Source organism: Megascapheus bottae, chromosome 11 (genome assembly GCF_031878675.1).
Source record: "Megascapheus bottae isolate mThoBot1 chromosome 11, mThoBot2.hap1, whole genome shotgun sequence".
Classification (NCBI taxonomy): Eukaryota; Metazoa; Chordata; class Mammalia; order Rodentia; family Geomyidae; genus Megascapheus; species Megascapheus bottae.
The window spans coordinates 61,574,839-61,595,093 of record NC_143519.1 but is presented as its reverse complement, the minus strand read 5'-3'; the positions used below and the strand labels follow the sequence as shown (position 1 = coordinate 61,595,093).

Sequence of the window (20,255 nt, the reverse complement as noted above, 5' to 3'; positions counted from 1 at the left end):
TGTAAGAATCAAAAGACTATCAGGGCGCTGGTGGTTTATGTCTGTAATCCTAGCTACTCAGGAAGCGGAGCTCTGAGGATTGCAGTTCAAAGCCAGTCCGGTCACTAAAGTCCATGATACTCATCTCCAATTGACCAACAGAAAACCAGAAGCAGTGCTGTGGCTCAAGTGGTAGAATGGTAGCCTTGAGCTGAAGAGCTCAGGGACAGCACCCAGGCCCACGACTGACGCCCCACCAAAAAAAAATAGGAAAAAGAATCAAAAGACTGGATTTTTTTAAAGGGTGACAGGCAACTTTACCCTGTTTGGACTCTAAAACTTCTCAGTTGTCTTTCTTAGTAAGTGTCATGTGCACACAAGAGAAGTGGCCCTAGTGCTATTTGGGGTGGAGCACTAAATAGTTACAGTTGTTAACAAAGAGACAGCAGGGATCCAGGGAACTCTTTGTAACCAGCACATCAACCCACAACCTTTTTCCCAGGTTTCTCTGACCTCTTCTTTCCACACAAATCTCCTCCTAAGCCAAAATAACCAGCTACCGGTCTTTATCATCCGTGAGATTGCCTATATTCCAAATACAGGCGGTTTCTGTTCCACAGGAAGCACATAAGCCAACATCTGGACTGCAGCCATGTCGTTAGAAAGTTTCCTTTCATGGTAATCTTCGTGTGTGTGTGTGTGTGTGTGTGTGTGTGTGTGTGTGTGTGTGTGTGTACTTAGACTTGAACTCACAGCCTGAGCACTGTTGCTTAGATTCTCCCAGCTCCTCAAGGCTGGTGCTTTTCCACTTGAGCCACACCTCTACTTCCACCCTTATTTGATGAATGTTTAGAGATCGAGAGAAAAAAAAACACTTTTCTGCACCAGCTGGCTTTGAAGCATGATTCTCAAATTCCAGCCTCCTCAATAGCTAAAATGACTACGTCCAGCATTAAGTACTTCGACAATATTGGCTTTTCTGTTTTAGTATTTCCTTTAATCCATATACAGGACAAAACAAAAATCCCCCTTGGGTATATTACAATTGTATTTACTTGTATATCTCTGCTTTGCGATCAAGCCAAACTACTTTGGTATGTTTATCAGTCATTTCTGTTTCTTTGATGGGTAGGCATATTCATTGCTCAAAATGTATGGAAATGTCAGGTGACAATAGTTCATGCCTATAATCCCAGCTACTCAGGAGGCTGTGATCTGAAGATTGCAGTCCAAAGCCAGTCCACGCAGGAAACTTTGTGAAACTCTTATCTCTAACCACCAAAAACCTGGAAATGAAGCTGTGGTTCTATTGGTGGAGATGTAGCCTTAAGGAAAAATGCTCAGGGACAGTGTCTAGGCCCTGAGTTCAAACCCTAGGCCCACAACAAAATAATAAATAAGTTAATAAATTAATTAATGAAAGGACTGGGGCATTGCTCCATAGTAGAATGCTTTCCTGGCTCACACAAGAGTCTGAGTTCTGATTTCAGCGATGCAATAATGCTTAATATACAATAATAATCATCAAAATACACAGATTTTTGTATGCTTTTCCCCTTGGTTGAAATCATTTCTATTTTAGGAGTATATTAGCTTTTAGGTGGGTGCTAGTGGCTCACACCTATAATTCTATGTACTCAAAAGAGGCTGAGAATTGAGTATCATGATTCAAAGGCAGCCTGAGCAGAAAAGTCTATAAGACTCTTGTATCTAGGCTAGTAGCATGGCGTAGTGGTAGAGTGCTTGCCTAGCATGCACAAAGCCCTGGGTTCAATTCCTCAGTACCACATACACAGAAAAGGCTGGAACTGGTGCTGTAGCTCAAGTAGTAAAGTGCTAGCCTTGAGAAATTGCAAGGACAATGCCCAGACCTTGAGTTCAAGCTCCAGGACTGGGAAAAAAAAAAAAGACACATGTATCCAACTAACTACCAGCAAAGAGTTGGAAGTGAAAGTACAGCACAAGGGGTAGAGTACCACCAGCCTTGAGCAAAAATGCCAGGCAAGGGGAAAAGGCCCTAAGTTTAAATCCCACTACTAGCACCAAATTAAAAAGAAAAGAGAAAAGAAAACAGATATGTCCCGTATCTGTAGCAAATATCTCTCTCAGTGTATCTACTGTTAAACTTTTTTGTCATTCCTATGCTTGGGGTCCCACATTTACCACTGAGGATCTTCTCCCACCTCCCACCCCCCCACCCATGCTTTGTCACCCTATCAGTACTCATGTCCCAGGGATATGGGTTTTGGTACCAACAGTGAGCCAGTAAAACACATCTGTTGACAACTACTGCTCAGGTTCTGTGTGGAAGCAAGCTGTTTTGTGGGTGTTTCTAAAAAAGCAGGGGTGCAAATTTCTCCATTCCTTCTCAGGGCAACTGACCTAGGCAGTTTTCATTCACAAGCACAATGCCTAACCTGTATCCTCTAGGCAAGCTGCACCCCTGGACAGGAACTGTCTACCTGAGTGAATACTTCCTACCACTTTGCCTTGACCTCCTGCTAGACTCTCCTTGCTCCTTTGTTCCAGTGCCTATTTTTCTATCATTAGCTCATCTCTCACTCCAGTAGCACAGAACTAAACCTTGTTCCTTCCTCCACTTACTTGCTCAATAAATAGTAGTCCTTGCTCCAACTACTGGCTAGAAGCCAGCCAGGCTTCTAGAGTCACATAGCTGTAACTGAATCCTCGTGTGGATCTCCAGGCCATCCTGACCCATGATGATAAGAGCAGATAGACAGAAAGAAATTTCTTTCCTTTTAATATTACCTTACACCTGTAACCCTAGCTACTCAGAAGTCTGAGTTCTGTGGACTGTGATTCAAAATCCGCCCAGGCAGGAAAGCCTGTGAGACTCAGATCTCTAATTAACTACCAATAAAAGCAGGAAGTGGGTATGTGGTTCAAGTGCTAGTCTTGAGCATAAAAGCTACAGGACAACACCCAGGCCCTGGATTCAACCTTCAGTACCATATTGCCATTATAAAGGTCAGGTAACAGAATGCTTTCTTAATGGGTTGAGGATATTTACAAACCACAGGATCCGATGTTTGGTTTAACATGTACCTCAGAGGACTTCTCTTTTACCATTTCCCTGTTCTCTAGCATCACCCCTGCACGATTACTTCATTAATACTCATCAAATGCTTCTGTCACTCATTCAAAAATTGTGTGAGAGCCGCAGCACCAGTGGCTCACACCTGTAATCCCAGCTACTCAGGAGGCTAAGAGCTGAGGATCGAGCTTCAAAACTAGTCCAGGCACTAAAGAACGTGAGACTCATCTCCAATTAACCACCAGAAAACTGGAAGTGGTGCTGTGGCTTAAGGGGTAGGGGCAGTAGCCTTGAGCCCTGGGATAGCACCCAGGCTCAGAGTTCAAGTCCCAGGACCGACAAAAAAAATAAAAATAAAAGATTTTGTTAGATAGCATACACTTTATCATTTGTACTTAGTGATGGATAAAGCAGTGAATAAACTATGATTTGTAACCAGCCCATCCACAAGCCAAGAGAAAATTGGCTTCAGGAATACCAGTGAAAGGGATTTTGAGTGTGGGATTGTGCTAAAGTTCTTGAGTTGGAGCAATTACCTTGGACTTTTGGGGGCCAACTCCCATCACATACTGCCCAAGAGATTTGGCAGAGAGACTGTCAGGCAGTCATTTAGAACCCGTGACAGGACAGCTCTCTCTACCGGTTTCTCACCCCAATCATCCAGAAGAATTCAGTCCCACTGCCTAGTAGATGTGTTTTGGAGACTTTGGGCTAGAAGATGAAAGTGGGTTGTGATAAGCCACCAAGCTTGGAGCAATTGGTTAAAGCAGCAATACGAGCTTATAGAAATAGGAATCCACACATTCTTAGAGTACTTTGGTACGAGTTAATCAGTCCCAGTACTGTACAACCATGTGCCTGATTTAAATTCAGATCTTCTGGATACCTTAAATTCAGTACCATGGCTCTCTCAATCAATTATATCAATATCCAGATAACTAGATCTTTCTCTTTCTTTTCTATTTCTCCAGGAATTGAAAATAAAAGGAAAGATCTACATAGCTAGCTAGATAAATACATATGATAGAAAAATAGATAACTCTAAGATGTATCTTATCTACTTCTCTAGGCATACATATTTCTCTACTAACGTATTTTCTACATTTTTATAGTCTCTGTATAAAGATCTTTCTCCCCTCGATTATAGAAACACTAGCACTTCCATTCTTTCAAACAATGATAGGAACTTTGAAATAAATAGAGTACTAGATGGAAAGAGACCGTGAGTTCACAGATGGATTCTCTGCAGAGGGGGCACCTGAGATGCTCTATAAGACAGGAAAAAAAATGGAGTCATCAGGTGGAGGCCCTGCCTGGAGTTAAAGAAAGCACAGGCCAGCTCCCACTGCTCTTTTATCATCCTACAGGTGACACAACGCTGTGGATCGCCTCAGACCATCAGGAAGTTTGAAAGCAAAGGGTGACAGAGGCCTCCTTATATTTTACCCATTTGGGCTACTGGGGAAACCGTGATTTTAGGAAGTGTGGGGAGGGAAAGAATCAGAAATGATGTTAGACTTTTCAGTAGAACAATGAGAGTTTGGGTGACTTGAACTCAGCCAGTATCAATAAATCACGCAGCAGATCAGAAATTATGCATGGAACATAATGCCAATAAAAGTTGCCAGGTGTTAGTGACTCACCCGTCACCCTAGCTGCTCAGGAGGCTGAGATCTAAGGAGTTTGAAGCCAGCCTGGACAGGAAAGTCCATGAAATGTTTTTTGTCTCTATTATTTTTAACCCTATTTTTTTTGCCAGTCCTGGGCTTGAGCTCAGGGCCTGAGCACTGTCCTTGGACTTTCTCAAGGCTAGAGCTCTACCACTTGAGCCTCAGCACCACTTCCCACTTTTTTTCTATGTATGAGGTACCGAAGAATCAAACCTGGGTCTTCATATATGCTAGGAAAGCACTCTACCACTAGGTCAAACTCCAGGCCAAGCTCTATTTTTTAAACAGTTAAACTTTTTTTTTTAAGTGAGAAGTGATGCTGCGACTCAAGTTGGTAGATTGCTAGCCTTGAGCAAAAGCAGGTCAAGGACAGAGCCCAGGCTCTGAGTTCAAGTGCTAAGACCAGCACACAAAAAAAGAAAAACAAACATTTGCTGAGGTGGGTGTAAGGGAAAATAGAACAATCCAGGATGGAGCTAGAGACTTGGGTTTCAGCAGGGAGGAAGCATAGACAAAGGAGTGCTGGACAATGTCTGCGGCCAAAACTGACATCTGAAAATACTGGGTAATGGCAATGCCATTTTGTATAGTGGGTTGCAGCTTGAACACATGCTTTCATTAAACTCAATGCAAACCAGGTGCTGGTGGCTCACAGCTGTAACTCTAGCTACTCAAGAGGACAAAATTTGAAGCTCTCAGTTCAAAGCCAGCCTGGGTAGGAAAGTCCATGAAACTCTTAGCTCTAATTAACCTAAAAAAAAAAAACCAGCCAGAACTCAAGTGGTAGCATGCCAGCCTTGAGCAAAAATGCCAAGAGAAATCCAGAGCACCTGAATTCAAGCTCCAGGAGTGAATTGTGTACATATGTATACACATGTATATCCATACGTGCATATGCATGCACACACATACATGTACCACACTATGCGTGTACATGTGCACAAATGTGTATGTTGTGTACTATATACATATGTGTATATATGCACATATATAAATAATGATGTGTATGCGCATATATTATTATGTGCATGTACATTTATATACACACACATATGACATAGGTATGCAATTGATTTTCCTCCTACTTGATCTTAAGACTTAGGTAACTTGATGCTTCAATTTAAAATTCAAACCTGCAGAACTTTAAAAGCCATGTATTTATATGTACAAGTATACTTGTAAGTATGACTGCTGGAATTTCAAATGAATTTGTCATATCTAAAATATTTTAAATTAGAGATTATCTCCCTGTGCTTGAAACCTAGTGACATTCTTCAAAGTAAGTCATTTTCTCTTTCCTTTCATTCATTCTTTCTTTCTCCTTCCTTCCCTTCCCTTCCCTTTCCTTCCTTCCTTCCTTCCTTCCTTCCTTCCTTCCTTCCTTCCTTCCTTCTTTCCTTCTTCCCTCCTTCCCTCCCTCCCCCTTTTATTTATTCTTATGCCATTTCTGGGTCTTGACTTCAGGGCCTGAGTGCTTGTCCTGAGCCTTTTTTCACTCAAAGTTGATTCTCTAGCACTTCAGCCACAGCTCCACTTCCAGCTTTTTGCTGTTTTTTGTTTGTTTGTTTTTTTCTTTTGTGGCAAAAAGTCTACCAGACATTTCTTGCCCAGGCTGGCTTTGAAATGCAATCGTCAGACCTCAGCCTCCTGCGTAGCTAGGATAACAGATATGAGTCACCTAGTGCCTAGCTTTCTTCTTTCTTAAAAATTTGGAAGAAACATAAAATATATTTTTTGAGCTTTGGAAATGTATGCGTGGGGTAAAAATGATCAAATTCTAGGCCTAGAGCAAATCTGCATTACATTTTCCTATCCTCTCTCTCTCCTCCCTGCTCCTTGCCTGCTCCTAACAGATGGTGCGAGAACAGTATCTGACAGCCACGGAGGGCACCCACGTGGAGAGGCCTGACAACCAGTGCGTCTACAACATCGGCATTTATGGCTGGAGAAAGCGCTGCCTCTACCTCTTCGTTCTTCTCTTACTCATCGTCCTCGTTGTGAATTTCGCCCTTACAATTTGGATTCTTAAAGTGATGTGGTTCTCTCCAGTAAGTATAATCTTTCCCTGCTTAAACCTGCTCTGTTCTCCATCACCACATCTGCGATAGATTTCTTTTCTTTTCCTTCTCTTTCTTTCTTTTCGTTTTCTTTTTTTCAGTGCCCCATCCTGAACTCAGGGCCTGGGCACTGTCCCTGTATTTTGTTGCTCAAGACTTAATGCTCTCTCACTTGAGCCACAGTTCCACTTTGGGCTTTTTGGTAGTTAATTGGTGTTAAGAGTCTCAAAGACTATTCTGCCTGGACTGGCTTCAAACTGTGTGATCCTCAGATCTCAGCTTCCTGAATAGCTAGAAATCTGGGCATGAGGCACTACCTGGCTAGATGTTTATTTTAATGTACTATCTTCCTGCCTCAGCTTCCTGAATGCTAAGATTATAGGGCATGTGCCACCACTCTTGGCCTACAATCAAGAATGAAGGGCAAGAGAGGACAGCGGCTTGACCTCAGAGCCTGGGTGCTCTTTCTTAGCTTTTCCACCCAAGGCTGCCATTTGAGATACAACCTCACTCCTGGCTTTTTTTCTCCTGGATAATTGGAGATAAGACTCTCAAATTTCTGTGCCCAGACTGGTTCTGAATCACCATCTTCAGATCCCAGCCCCCTGAGTAGCTAGGACTACAGGAATGATCTATCAGTGCCTGGCAGAATGGAAGTTCTTCTAAAATTCAACACTAAATAACCATATGACCCAGCAATAATACCAATTTCTGGATATATATTCCAAAGAATGAAATCTTTTCCTGTTGTTATTGTTTATATATGTCTATGTCCCTTCTTGAAAAACATTCATGCCAAGGAATTATTGTAACCATAATGAACATTTCTGCAGAGCTTTGATTATGGAATGGCAAAGTGAAGTATTTCATTGGACATCTGCAGGGAGTGATAAAATTTTGATCATGAACCAGCTAGCATTTTATTTTTTTTATTGTTGGGGATAATGTATAGAGGGGTTGCAGTTACATTTGTCAGGTAGTAGGTGCATTACTTTTCACACACTGATACCCCTTCTCATATTTTTGATCCTATCCTTTCCCCACCCCCTTGCTTTTCCCCCTTCCCTCCCCTATTTCAAATAAATAAATAAATGTATATACACTATACTAGGTAACACAGTCAGATACAGTAACAATATGAGCTTAACCGTAAGGGCAAAAAAAGAGAAGAGAAATAACATAGTACATTAAGAACAACAGTCACACAAGATAAAACTCTTGTTTCCATATTCTAGAGATCCTTTCATTTAGTCTTATCCTATATGATCATATGTACCTAGGTTTTGAGATATTATAATGCTCTGCTAGGAGAGTCCTAGATGTGTACTAATTATTACAAATGAGGGAAACCATGGAGCCTATGTTCCTTTGGGTCTGGCTTACTTCACTTAATATGATTTTTTCCAAGTCTTTCTATTTCCTAATGAATGGGGCGATGTCATTCTTTCTGATGGCAGCATAGAATTCCATTGTGTATAAATACCACATCTTCTTGATCCATTCATCTACCGAGGGGCATCTGGGTTGGTTCCATATCTTTGCTATGGTAAATAGTGCTGCAATAAAAATTGTTGTGCTCGTAGCTTTAGTATGTTCTTGTTGCTGGACATTTGGGTAAATGCCAGGGGTGGAATTCCAGCTAGCATTTTACAGACTATCCTCTCGTGGTCATTGGTAAGGCTATTGGGAAAACCCATAGAATTCCAAATTAACACAGACTAATAGGACTTTTTTGCTTTGATACCCAACACTACAGAAATGACAAACTAATTATTTTGCTTACTCTTCTTAATTTCATCATGCTTTAATATGTCACTGTAGAAAATAATAAAGCTAACCACTAGTAAGTTATTCAATAATGCAGGACAAAATAAGATGTCAGGCTGGCATTACAATGTTTTAAAATTTTGTTTCTGGTTTTTGTGCCAGGACAAGGGCTTGAACCCCGTGTCTGGAGACTATCCTTTAGCTTTTTTGCTCAAGGCTGAAATTCTACAACATGTCCAAAGGAGGTGCCATTCAGCAAGGAAGTTTATGAATGCAGTACGTTCTTGAACAATGTTTTCCTTTTCAACATTCTCACCCACCCCGCCCAATCTACACTTGTCCTCACTTTCCTTCTTCCCTCTCCCCACTTCATACTCTGCTCCTCTCCCCTTGGCCCCACTCTCTCCCCTGCAAATACCCGATTCCTAGTACTTATCTTTTGGGGCTTTTACCTAGTCTCTCTAAACAATGCTGCTATCTGAGCTCTCCATAGAGTCTATTATACTTCAGTTATTTCATCGTGGCCTCCTACATACCACCTTGTGAGTTTACTTATAAACATATTCTAGCCACAGCGCTACTTCCAGCTTTCTAGTGGTTAATTGGAGATAAGAGTTCTCACAGACTTTAGTGCCCAGGCTGGCTTTGAACCACGATCCTCAGATCTCAGCCTCCTGAGTAGCTAGGATTACAGGCGTGAGGCACTGCACCCAGAAGCATCTCTCATTTTTAATGATAGAATTTTTTTGAAAACTTCACCATTATTGATAGTTGCTTGCACATAAAGTTCCCTAGTACATTTAATGAATGTAACCTTAACAGGTTATGACTAATGATTCTAAGATAATGATGTGGATCTTGACATTTTAATTTAGGGAGCACTATTATTTAGGAAAATTGAATAGAAAGAATTATAGTAGTATTACTGGGTATTATAATTAGATCTGTAATTTTAGTAAGTACTCGGGTGGGGAGGAGAATCATACTGTTATTTACTGTAATAATGAAATGAAGTAGCTATAGGTACCCTCTCAGAAGATCAAAAACACCAGGTTTACCTGAGTTCTAGTGGCTCATGCCTGAAATCCCAGCTACTCAGGAAGGTGAGATCTGAGGATTAAGATTCAAAGCCTGCCTAGGTGGAAATCTATAAACCGTTTACCTTCCATTAACCATCAAAAAGCTACAAGTAAAGGTGTGGTTCAAGTGGTATAGCACTAACCGTGAGCAAAAAAGCTAAAGGCCCTACTTCAAACCTCAGGACTGGCATCAAAAACACAACAAAACTCCAGGTTAATTTATCCTCAAAACAACTAAACAGGCTGGGAATGTGGTCTAACATGCAAAAACCCCTGGGTTCAATTCCTTGTTACCACATAGACAGAAAAAGCTGGAAATGGTACTGGGGCTTCTGTGGTAGAGGGCAGCCTTGAGACAGCTCAAGGACAGAAACCAGGACATGAGTTCAAGCCCCAGGACTGGCCACATACACAAAAAAAGCTGAATTGTTTTTGTTTTTTGGTTTTTTTTGTTTGTTTGTTTTTGCACAAAGAAACAGTTAGATATGCTCCACAGAGGATTGTCCCTTTAAAAATCTTTGTGCTGACAAGAAAGTGAAGCGTTAGCAGACAGTATGTGCAGACTTCCTTGGATAAATATTGTGTCATTAAGAACTTAGTCATCATTCATGTGTAGCTGAAGAAAATGGTATTAGATGGAATCTCAGTGACATTTTTCCCACCCTCTGATTAAATAATTATTTGGTGTGATTTGGAAACCTCAACCAGAAAAAAAAATTGTGCAAGTACACAGACTCTCCGAGGGATGTACCTGTTAGATAATATGCAATCTTTGTAGTGACACTTGCAAAGATCTTCCCCTAACCCTTTTTGTTTTGCCAGTCCTGGGCTTGAACTCAGGGCCTGAGCACTGTCCTTGGGCTTTCTCAAGGCTAGAGCTCTACCACTTGAGCCACAGCACCATTTGTGGCTTTTTTTCTATGTATGTGGTACTGAGGAATCAAACCCGGGTCTTCGTGCATGCTAGGCAAGCACTCTACCACTAGGCCAAACCCCCGGCCCTCCCCTAACCCTTTCTAAATTCTCAAATCTAGACAAATAATAATATTTGAATTCCATATGAGAACTTGAATATAAAGCCAAGTGTGGCTCACACCTGTAATCCTAGCTACTCAGGGGCTGAGATTTCAGGATTGTCCTGCCCCTTAAGGCTAGGCGGCCTTGGGTTTTGCTTTCTGCCATTAGAAGCTGAAAATGATAGGAAAGCCTCCTTCAATTAGATTATGATTACATCAAGATGTTTTGCAGATGTAACTACAACCCTTGGGTTCCAGAAGATAACACTGGCTGACAAGTGATTACAGTCAGGGAAAGACCTTAAAATAGAAGATCCAGCTAAGCTATGCTGAGATAAACCATATAAGACATGTGTCTTGTTGTAAGTTGTTTTATGTTTTGTTGTTGTTTTGATTTTGTGTGTGTGTTTTTTTTATTTTGCTCACATGTTGCCACTATAGAAAAAGAATACATAATTCGTATATTTGCAAAGAAATGTTTAATTTGTCTTCTCACAGATATCACCAACACAAACAATCACAAAAACAGACTAAGCAGTGGGACAAAGAGTCAACAGATACAGCAGTGGTACTCACTAGACATTATGTTAAAAATGAACGTGTGGATGTGGATGGAGGGAAAAATTGGGAGAGAGCAAGGGACAGGGTAACCTTGTCCAAAAAGAAATATACACTTTACTTGACTTGTAACTGTAACTCCTCTGTACATAATAACAATAAGAAATTCAATAAAATATTTAAATGCCCTCAAAATGTTTAAAAATAATAATTCTAAAAAATATCTAAAATGAATGTATCTAGAGATCGCTGTCTTTGACCATCTATTAGTCGAACTATTTGAAGTGTTGAGCTTCATATTGTTGGATGCTGGTGATTGGAAATCATTGGGCAAACAGCAGGAAGCTAACAGTATTTTGGGCTGCTCTGACGGTGTGTATTTCAACCACTGGCTTATCTGGGTGAGGCCCAGGGTTCTCTGCCTGAGTTGCAGCTGACATTCTGCTTCCAGGTCATCTGAAGTTTAAACTCTAAACAAGAGATAGCAGCATAACTCCTATGCATAATCCACTTTCACATTCTTTCCCGGACTGTGCCAGTGGTGATATTTCTAAACAGTTGAGGCCACCGGAGCTGAGACATCCTGATCCAGCCCAGTGAGGGGGGGAAAGAAGAGAGAAGGAGCTTTTTGTTGTTGTTGTTTGTCATGGGGTATGAACTCTGGGCCTGGACGCTGTCCCTGAGCTCAAGCCTATCACCTTACCCCTGGGGCCACAACACCACCTCTGGGTCTTTTGTGGTTAATTGGAGATGAGAGTTTCATGGACTTTAGTGCTGGGGCTGGCTTTGAACCTCGATCCTCAGATGTGAGCCACCTCGCCCAGCAAGAAGGAGCTTTTAAGAGCTCATACAGCCAAGCACCAATGGCTCACGCCTGAAATCCTAGCTATTTAGGAGGCTGAGCTCGGAGGATCATGGTTCAAAGTCAGCCCAGGCAACAAAGTCCATGAGACTCTTATCTCTGATTAACCATCAGAAAACTGGAAATGGTGCCATGGCTCAGCTTTTGAGCTGAAGAGCTCAATGACAGCACCCAGGTCCAGAGTTCAAGCCCCACCATAGACAAAAAAAAAAAAAAAAAAGAGCTCACACAATTAGCAACGACGACACAAACATAGCAGTAGCCATTTTAGTGGGAAGTGGACTGAACAGGATTACACTTTATAAGATTATTTAAGGGGCTGGGAGTGTGGCCTAGTGGTAGAGTGCTTGCCTAGCATGCATGAAGCCCTGCGTTCGATTCCTTGGTACCACATGCACAGAAAAAGCTGGAGGTGGTGCTGTGGCTCAAGTGGTAGAGCCTTGAGAATGCTCTAAGATTATTTAATAAAAGGCATGTAAAACTGTTGGAATTATATTTCTCTATGTCAGTTCTTGGCTCATACACTGAACATGAGACCGACAGCACAAACCATAATCACTCCTATGAAAATACATGCTAGAATGTTGAGTATAAATATCAGTTTTGCATGACTAAGTGGGAATTTTAATTTTTAGGGAAACTATCTTACTTCTGTAATTACATGAAAATTAGAAATAGGATGCCTACCATATTTGTAGTACCTTTTTGTGGGGAGAGGAGGTAGTGCAAGGGCTTGAATTCCAAGTCCTAACCCTGTACCATAGCTTTTCCAGCGGTAGCTTTTCCCACACAAAGCTGGTACTGTACCACTTGAATCTTCTTCAGCTTTTAAATATTTAATTTAGAATGGCTAATTTAGAATAAATCCATGGATAAAGATGGCAGGGAATCCTGCCAGGACTGTTTTGAATCTCGATCCTCAGAGCTTAGCCTCCTGCATTGCTGGGTTCCAGGTGTGAGCCACCAGCTCCTGGTTAATTCTCCTATTTCAAGGTATTTTCTTCATTGCCTACTTAACTTCCCTTCATCCTCCATGCTGGCACCAGCTGGAGCCTCTACCTGCTGCTGTCATATCCTAGTTAGGCTGTCTTCAAATAAAGGCTGCTAGCCAATAAAATTGATTAGAAAAGACACAGGAAAGGCAAGGAAAGGTAGCTGGACACATCAAGCAAAGACTGAGAACCAGATTCTGATTCCTTCCTTGATTCTGTTAGCAATGTTTGGCCATTGGTCTGCTGGATGGGTATGTGCTGGAGAGGAGAACAAGCTCATCCCCCCATCCCTTCCTGCCCTCCTGCTGCCCTCCTTTTCTCCTCTATCCCTGCTTGGCCAAATCCCAGATGCTGTAAGTTCATGTCTGACATGAATGTATATATTTCCTACCTCTCTTGCCACTTGTTTCTCAAACAAATAGAAGCTATGATTATGAGGGAGAAAAACAAATAGGACACTGTGCAATTGTTAATCAGTACCTTGTCACCTTTGCCAAATTATTTATGCCCTTCTAAAAGGTATTACAGTGTATCAGTGCTCACCTGTCAAAAACCCAAATTGAACATTTTGATTTATCCGTGACTCAGAGTGGAATAGAAAATGAGGTCACAGACAATAGAAGCATCTTATTGCATTGTCTTCTTAAGGAGACAAAATACTGAAGGAAAAAAAAACTGATTGTGGCTGGGTATAAGTGACTCATGTCTATAATCCTAGCTTCTCAAGAGGCTGAGATCTGAGGATCTTGGCTCAACGCCAACCTGGGTGAGAAATGCTCTGAGTTCAAGACCCAGGAAAGAAAGGAAGACAGGGAGGGAGAGAGAGGGAAAGGGAAAAGGGAAGGAAGGAAGGAAGGAAGGAAGGAAGGAAGGAGGGAGGGAGGGAGGGAGGGAGGGAGGGAGGGAGGGAGGGAGGGAAGGAAGGAAGGAGGGAAGGAGGGAGGGAAGGAGGGGAAAAGGAGTGGAAGGGGAGGAAAAATGGAGGGGAGGGGAGGATATGGGGGATGGGGGTGGGGGTATAATTAGAGTCAGAAGGGGAGTGGAGGGGAGAGGGAGGAAAAAGGTTGGGAAAGGGAGAGACGAGACAAGAGAAGAGGACATGAGAGGAGAGCTGTGTGTGTGTGTGTGTGTGTGTGTGTGTGTGTGTGTGTGTGTGTGTGTGTGTGTGATCAGAGAAGAAGGAAGGGAAGAAAAAGGGAAAAGAGAGGAGCTACTAGGCATTCATTTGTATTAGTAACACAGGTCCTATTATTACCAATGTGTAAAGATATAAATAGCACTATGATTTGAATTTTTCCCCAGTTGTACTTTCAGCTTCCCCTTTCGTTAGCATTTTTCTCTGGGAGTGATTAAACCCCATTCTGAGGGCAGCACTCAGTCCTGTCAGCCACAGGCCTCTGGGGGATGAGAGGGGAACCACAGCTTCCTCTAAACTCCTGTTCCCATCCAGCTATGAGAGCTCTGACTACAATCAGGACCCTGTTCCAAAAGAAATATACTCAATACCTGACTTACCTGTTACTGTAACCTCTCTGTACATCACCTTTACAATTAAAAAAAATAATTAAGGGCTGGGAGTTTGGCCTAGTGGTTAAAGTGCTTGCCTAGCATGCATGAAGACCAGGGTTCGATTCCTCGGTACCACATACATAGAAAAAAGCCAGAAGTGGTGCTGAGGCTCAAGTGGTAGAGATCTAGCCTTGAGAAAATCCAAGGACAGTGCTCAGGCCCTGAGCTCAAGCCCAGGACTGGCGAAAAAAAAAAATTTAAAAAAAAACGGATCACAGTCTGCCTGACTCAGGCAAATAAATATACATACTCTCCTCTCTTCATCCCCAGGGGATACAAAGCTGCCTATGTCGTAAATTGATGGCATTGGGGTTTTTTTCCCCCTCATCAATCAGAATAAAGACAATATCTTAAAGTTATACACCAATCTCATCTCACTGCCTTTAAGTTTCATTTCTTTTAAGAGTTATTTTGGTGAGGGGAAAGAATGTTTGCTGATGACTCAGCGTGAGTCAGAATCTCAGCTTTAATTAGGATCATATTTAGTCCACTGTGCTCTGATTGTACACATACATAAAAATAAGCAAAAACTGTTTAGTGGGCCCTCCTATCTGCAGGGGTGTGTGTGTGTGTGTGTGTGTGTGTGTGTGTGTGTGTGTGTGTGTGTGTGTGTGTGTGTGTGTGTGTGTGTGCAGTCACAGCATGAAAGATTAAACACGGGGGCTTGGACTCAAGGTCTCTTGCTCTTGTTTTGCTTTTTTCCTCAAGAAAGATCGACACTCTACCACTTGCACCACACTTCTATTTCCAGCTTTTTGTTGGCTCATTTGAGATAAAGTCTCCCAGATTTGTCCACCCAGGCTGGCTTTGAATCTCAGTGCTCATATCTCAGCTTCCTGAGTGGCTAGGTTTGCAGGTGTGAGCCACCAGTTCCTAACTGAAAATGCCTTCAATATTTGACATCAGGTCACTGGTGACCTGAATTCTCTCTACTGTTTGGTCACCCTTCATGGCTGTCCAGTCCTGGAGATCGATGCCTTGAACATAGCTCTTCGTCCTCATGGGTTACTTCTCATTTTCAAGTCTCTGGTTCAAATATACTACATCATGAACAGAGTGAATTTAGAAGGCATATTAAAGCTTTAAAGAGATAATTGTGGTGCTTTTTTTTTGACAGTCCTAGGGCTTGAACTCAGGGCCTGGGCACTGTCCTTGGGCTTTCTCAAGGCTAGTTCTCTACCACTTGAACCAGAGTACCACTTCCAGCTTTTTTTCTGTGTATGTGGTACCAGGAAATTGAACCCAGGACTCCGTACATGCTAGACAAGCACTCTACCACTAGGCCAAACTCCTGGCCCAATTATGGTGTTTTTTTTTAAGGAGCTGACAAAACTGTTCTATATCCTAATTGCAATTGTGGTTACAAGCATCAGGCTTAAGTTAAAACTTACAGAATAGTGTATTTTACAAGAATCTAGTTTACCTTTGTTTTAAACTGTCAAAAATTGAGCCAAGACCATATGGCTCATACTTATAATCCTAGCTACTAGGGAGGCTGAGACCTGAAGAATTACAGTTCAAGGCCAGCCATGACAGAAAATTCCATCTCCAAAATAACCAGCAGAAAGGGGCTGAGGGCGTGACTCAAGTGGCAGAGCACCATACCAGCAAGCTTGAGGCCCTTAATCCATATCTACATACCGCACAAAGACTTTTGTTTTGGTCAGTCATGGAGCTTGAACTCTGGAACTGGACCCTGTCCCTGAGCTCTTCAGCTCTACCACTTGAGCCACAGTGCCACTTCTGGTTTTCTGGTAGTTAATTGGAGATAAGAGTCTCACAGACTTTTGTTCCCAGGCTGGCTTTGAACTGTGATCCTCAAATCTCAGCCTCCTGAGTAGCTGGGATTATAGGCATGAGCCACCAGAGCCTTCTACAAAGACTTTTATAAACATATTAATAATAATGTTCTGTTTTCATTTATGTGGTCCTGGGGCCTTGAATAGTTATTGCAAAATGATTCTTTCAATCTTGTATTCCTAAATAGTTATTTGTAATTGGAAAATATTTAACTGAATACTGAATAAAAAATACCTAACATTTCAAATAAGGCATTTAGGAAAAATAAAATAAAAAAAAACCTGGAAGTAAATCTGTACACAAATGTGTGTGATTTAAATTAATACTAAGAAAATGAAAAATAAAACATCAATCCCATTGTCTTATGTTTTTCCCAGGTAGGAATGGGTCACTTGCACGTAAGAAGTGATGGACTTCGCTTAGAAGGGGAATCTGAATTTTTATTCCCACTGTATGCCAAAGAAATACACTCCAGAATGGTAAGAAAATAACGAATGATTTGAATAATTTGAGCTTTATGAAAAACAAACCATATCTAAGCACTGATGATCAGTATTATTCGGAGGAGATTTTTAGAAAGAATACATGTTTAAATATTCCTTATATAAAGCCTGTTGTTTTTTTTAGCTAGATCACAGTGGCTCACACCTGTAATCCTACGTACTCAGGAGGCTGAAATCGGAATACAAAGTCAGGAGACTCTTATCTCCAATTAACCAGCACAAAGCCAGAAGTGGAAGCATGGCTCAAGTGGTAGAGCTCTAGCATTAAATGAGATCATAAGGTCCAGAGTTCAAGCCCCAGGGCTAGCAAAAGATAGAAAGGTAGATCAGTAGATAGATAAATAGATAATAGATAAGTCAAGTTTTCTTCATTTTCCTTCATGAAACTTATTAAAAGGTTAGCCAAAGATAAAAAAGCAATATTTTGTCACATGCTATTTTTTCCTATATGATGCTATGACATCATAGACCACATAAACATTTTGCTAGATTATTGATCAATAGTATTTACTCCCTCTCCCACCAAAAAGTTTAAAAGTTCCTACAATTCTAATTTATCACTTATTTAAAGAATACACTCGGCCGCTGTATGGAACCACATTTCCCATAAGACGTCACTGGTCTTCATTCTCTTTATTCTCTCCACTTCCCCGCCCCCCGCAGTGAATTTAGGAGTTGAGGACTCTGTACTTGCAAAGAGAAGAAGTCAGACTTACAGGTTAGATGTTCTGGAAGCCATGGCCCTGCAGGGACTGGCGACCTTCAGTGATGTGGTCATGGTGTTCTCTCAGGAAGAATGGAAGTAACTGGAACAGGCCCAGAAGAACCTGGACAGGAATATGACTTTGGAGACCTTCAATCATTTGGTCTCTATAGGCCTTTCTATTTCTAAGCCTGATGCTATCTCCTTATTGGAGCAAGGGAAAGAGCCTTGGATGATTGCAGATGATACAGCAAGACTGTGGGACCCAGACTTGGAGCCCAGGTGTAAGACTTTTCCATACAAAGGTCTTTTGGCAATGGGGTCTCTGGACTGGGAAACAGTGGACAGCCATAACGACCATGACTTTGGAGGCTGAGGTTTCAAAGGAGGCTGGGAATGCAAAGTCCCATTAGAGGTGCAGCAAGTCAGTAAGCAATGCTACTACAAGCAAGTGGAACCCACCAGTGAAAATGTGCCTGCTTTCAAGCATTCCCCCAGCTGCCACTTTACGTCAACCCAGTGTGACCAGCAAGAAAATAATCAAATGCACAGAATGTGGGAAAGTATTTAGCCAGGGCTCCCACCTTACTCAGCACCAGAGAACTCACACTGGTGAAAAGCCCTTTGAGTGCCTGCAGTGTGGGAAAACATTCAGTCTGGCATCACACCTTGTTCAACATCAGAGGATCCAAACAGGCGAGAAACCATATGGCTGTGCGGAATGTGGCAAGGCCTTCAGCCGAGCTCAGAACTCAGTCTCCATCAGAGACTTCATACTGGTGTCAAACCCTATGGATGCCAAGAATGGGGGAAGAACTTTCGGCAGAATTCCCAACTGGTGCTGCATCAGAGAACCCATACAGGTGAGAAGCCCTCTGTGTGTAACGACTGTGGGAAGGCTTTCATCCAGGGCTCCCAGCTGACCGTCCATCAGAGAATCCATACAGGTGCACGCCCCTACCAGTGGAAGGAGTGTGGGAAAGCCTTTCGACAGCACTCACAGCTCAGTGTTCACCAGCAAGTCCACACCGGGGAAAAGCTGTACTAATGTAAGGAGTGCGAGAAGAGCTTTATTCACAGCTCAGAAGTCACTCGCATCAGAGAATCCATTCTGGGGAGAAGCCTTATGAATATCTAGTGTGCAAGAAGGCCTTCTGGAAGCTTGCCCAGTGCACTCAGCATCAGAGAGTTCATACTGGTGACCAGCCCTACAAATGCAAGGACTGCAGAAAGGCCTTTAGTCGCAGCTCTTACCTTTAGTTGCAGCATCAGTGAATTCACACTGGTGACAAACCCTACAGATGTAAGGAATGTGGGAAAGCTTTTATTCATATTTCCCAACTGACTCATCATCAACGGACACATACCTGTGAGAAACCTATGAATGCCAGGAATGTAGCATGGCCTTTATTCATAGTTCACAACTTACTGAACATTAGAGAATTCACCTGGGTATCAAACCTTACAAATGTGGAGAGTGTGGGCAGGCCTTTGTTCTTGGCTCCCAGCTCATTGACCACTACAGAATTCATATGGGTTAGAAAGCCTCTAATAACTCAGGAGGCTGAGAGCTGAGGATTGCTGCACCAGCACAGAGTCTGTGAGACTCTTATCTCCAGTGAACCACCAGTGAAGCAATGGCTCAAGAGATAGAGCACCAGCTTTGAGCAAAAATGCTCAGGGACAGCATCCACACACTCACAAACCCAACACCTGTGACCCAATCTCACTGAACGCTGTTCAATAGGAAGGGTAGCAGAGATGGAGAAAGGGAGACCACTGCCCTAGAGCATTTTTGCTCAGGCTAGTACTCTACCACTTGAGCCACAAATGTGGGCGTATACTTTATATAATTTGGGTAGAAGTGTAATGAACTTACACATGCATGTGGGAAATACCACAATAAAACCCCTTTGAACAATAAGCAGATACACACACACACACACACACACACACACACACACACACACACACGCACACTGACCGGAGGTAAACAGTTCCTATTCAGAATGTTGGTACTAGTTAGAAGAGGAAGGTGAATGGAGAGGCTGAGGAGGGCAAATACAATAAAAAAAAAAATAAGTGTATGTGTGTGTGTGATTGCCAGATTGCACTCACTACGAAGGGGAATACCCAGAGAGGACCACATCCAAGGAGATCAGGGCTTCTCTACCACATCTCTTCTATGGCTGTGTTGTTGGAGCAGTGCCCACACATGTCCGGATATATATGGAGAGTGAGAAATAGGAGTCCGGTTCTGTGAGCTCTTAGGCCATACACTTAAATTCACTGGGATGGGGTAGAAAATAAGCACAAACTTTTTGTAGGAAAGTCAGGCATGAACTCAGAATTCAAATATTAGAATGTATCCCCTATTTGTCTCCCAGAACTGGATTGGCTGTTCTAACTGGTAGACTGTCCCAATGTTTGAAATCAGGATGACTAGAACATGATATGTAACATTCTGGAATTCATAATAACATTTAGTTATGTTTTATCAGACTTTTACCTCTACTATTCTTTCTTTCTTTTTCTTTCTTTCTTTCTTTCTTTCTTTCTTTTCCTTCCTTCCTTCCTTTCTTGATTCCTTCCTTCCTTCCTTCCTCCCTCGATCCCTCCCTCCCTACCTCCCTTCCTTCCTTCCT

The 20,255-nt window shown here is 42.1% G+C and overlaps 1 protein-coding gene and 1 pseudogene across 1 annotated transcript in view; both read left to right on the top strand.

Moving 5' to 3' along the window:
* Positions 1-20,255, top strand: part of Sgcg (sarcoglycan gamma) — a 46,722-nt gene that overhangs the window by 5,726 nt on the left and 20,741 nt on the right. Inside the window, exons 2-3 of the mRNA XM_090342399.1 lie at positions 6,558-6,752; positions 16,782-16,883. Of these exons, the coding sequence (XP_090198525.1) occupies positions 6,558-6,752; positions 16,782-16,883 (297 nt within the window). The remainder of the gene's footprint in view (positions 1-6,557; positions 6,753-16,781; positions 16,884-20,255) is intronic.
* Positions 17,660-19,151, top strand: LOC150057253 (uncharacterized; annotated as a pseudogene).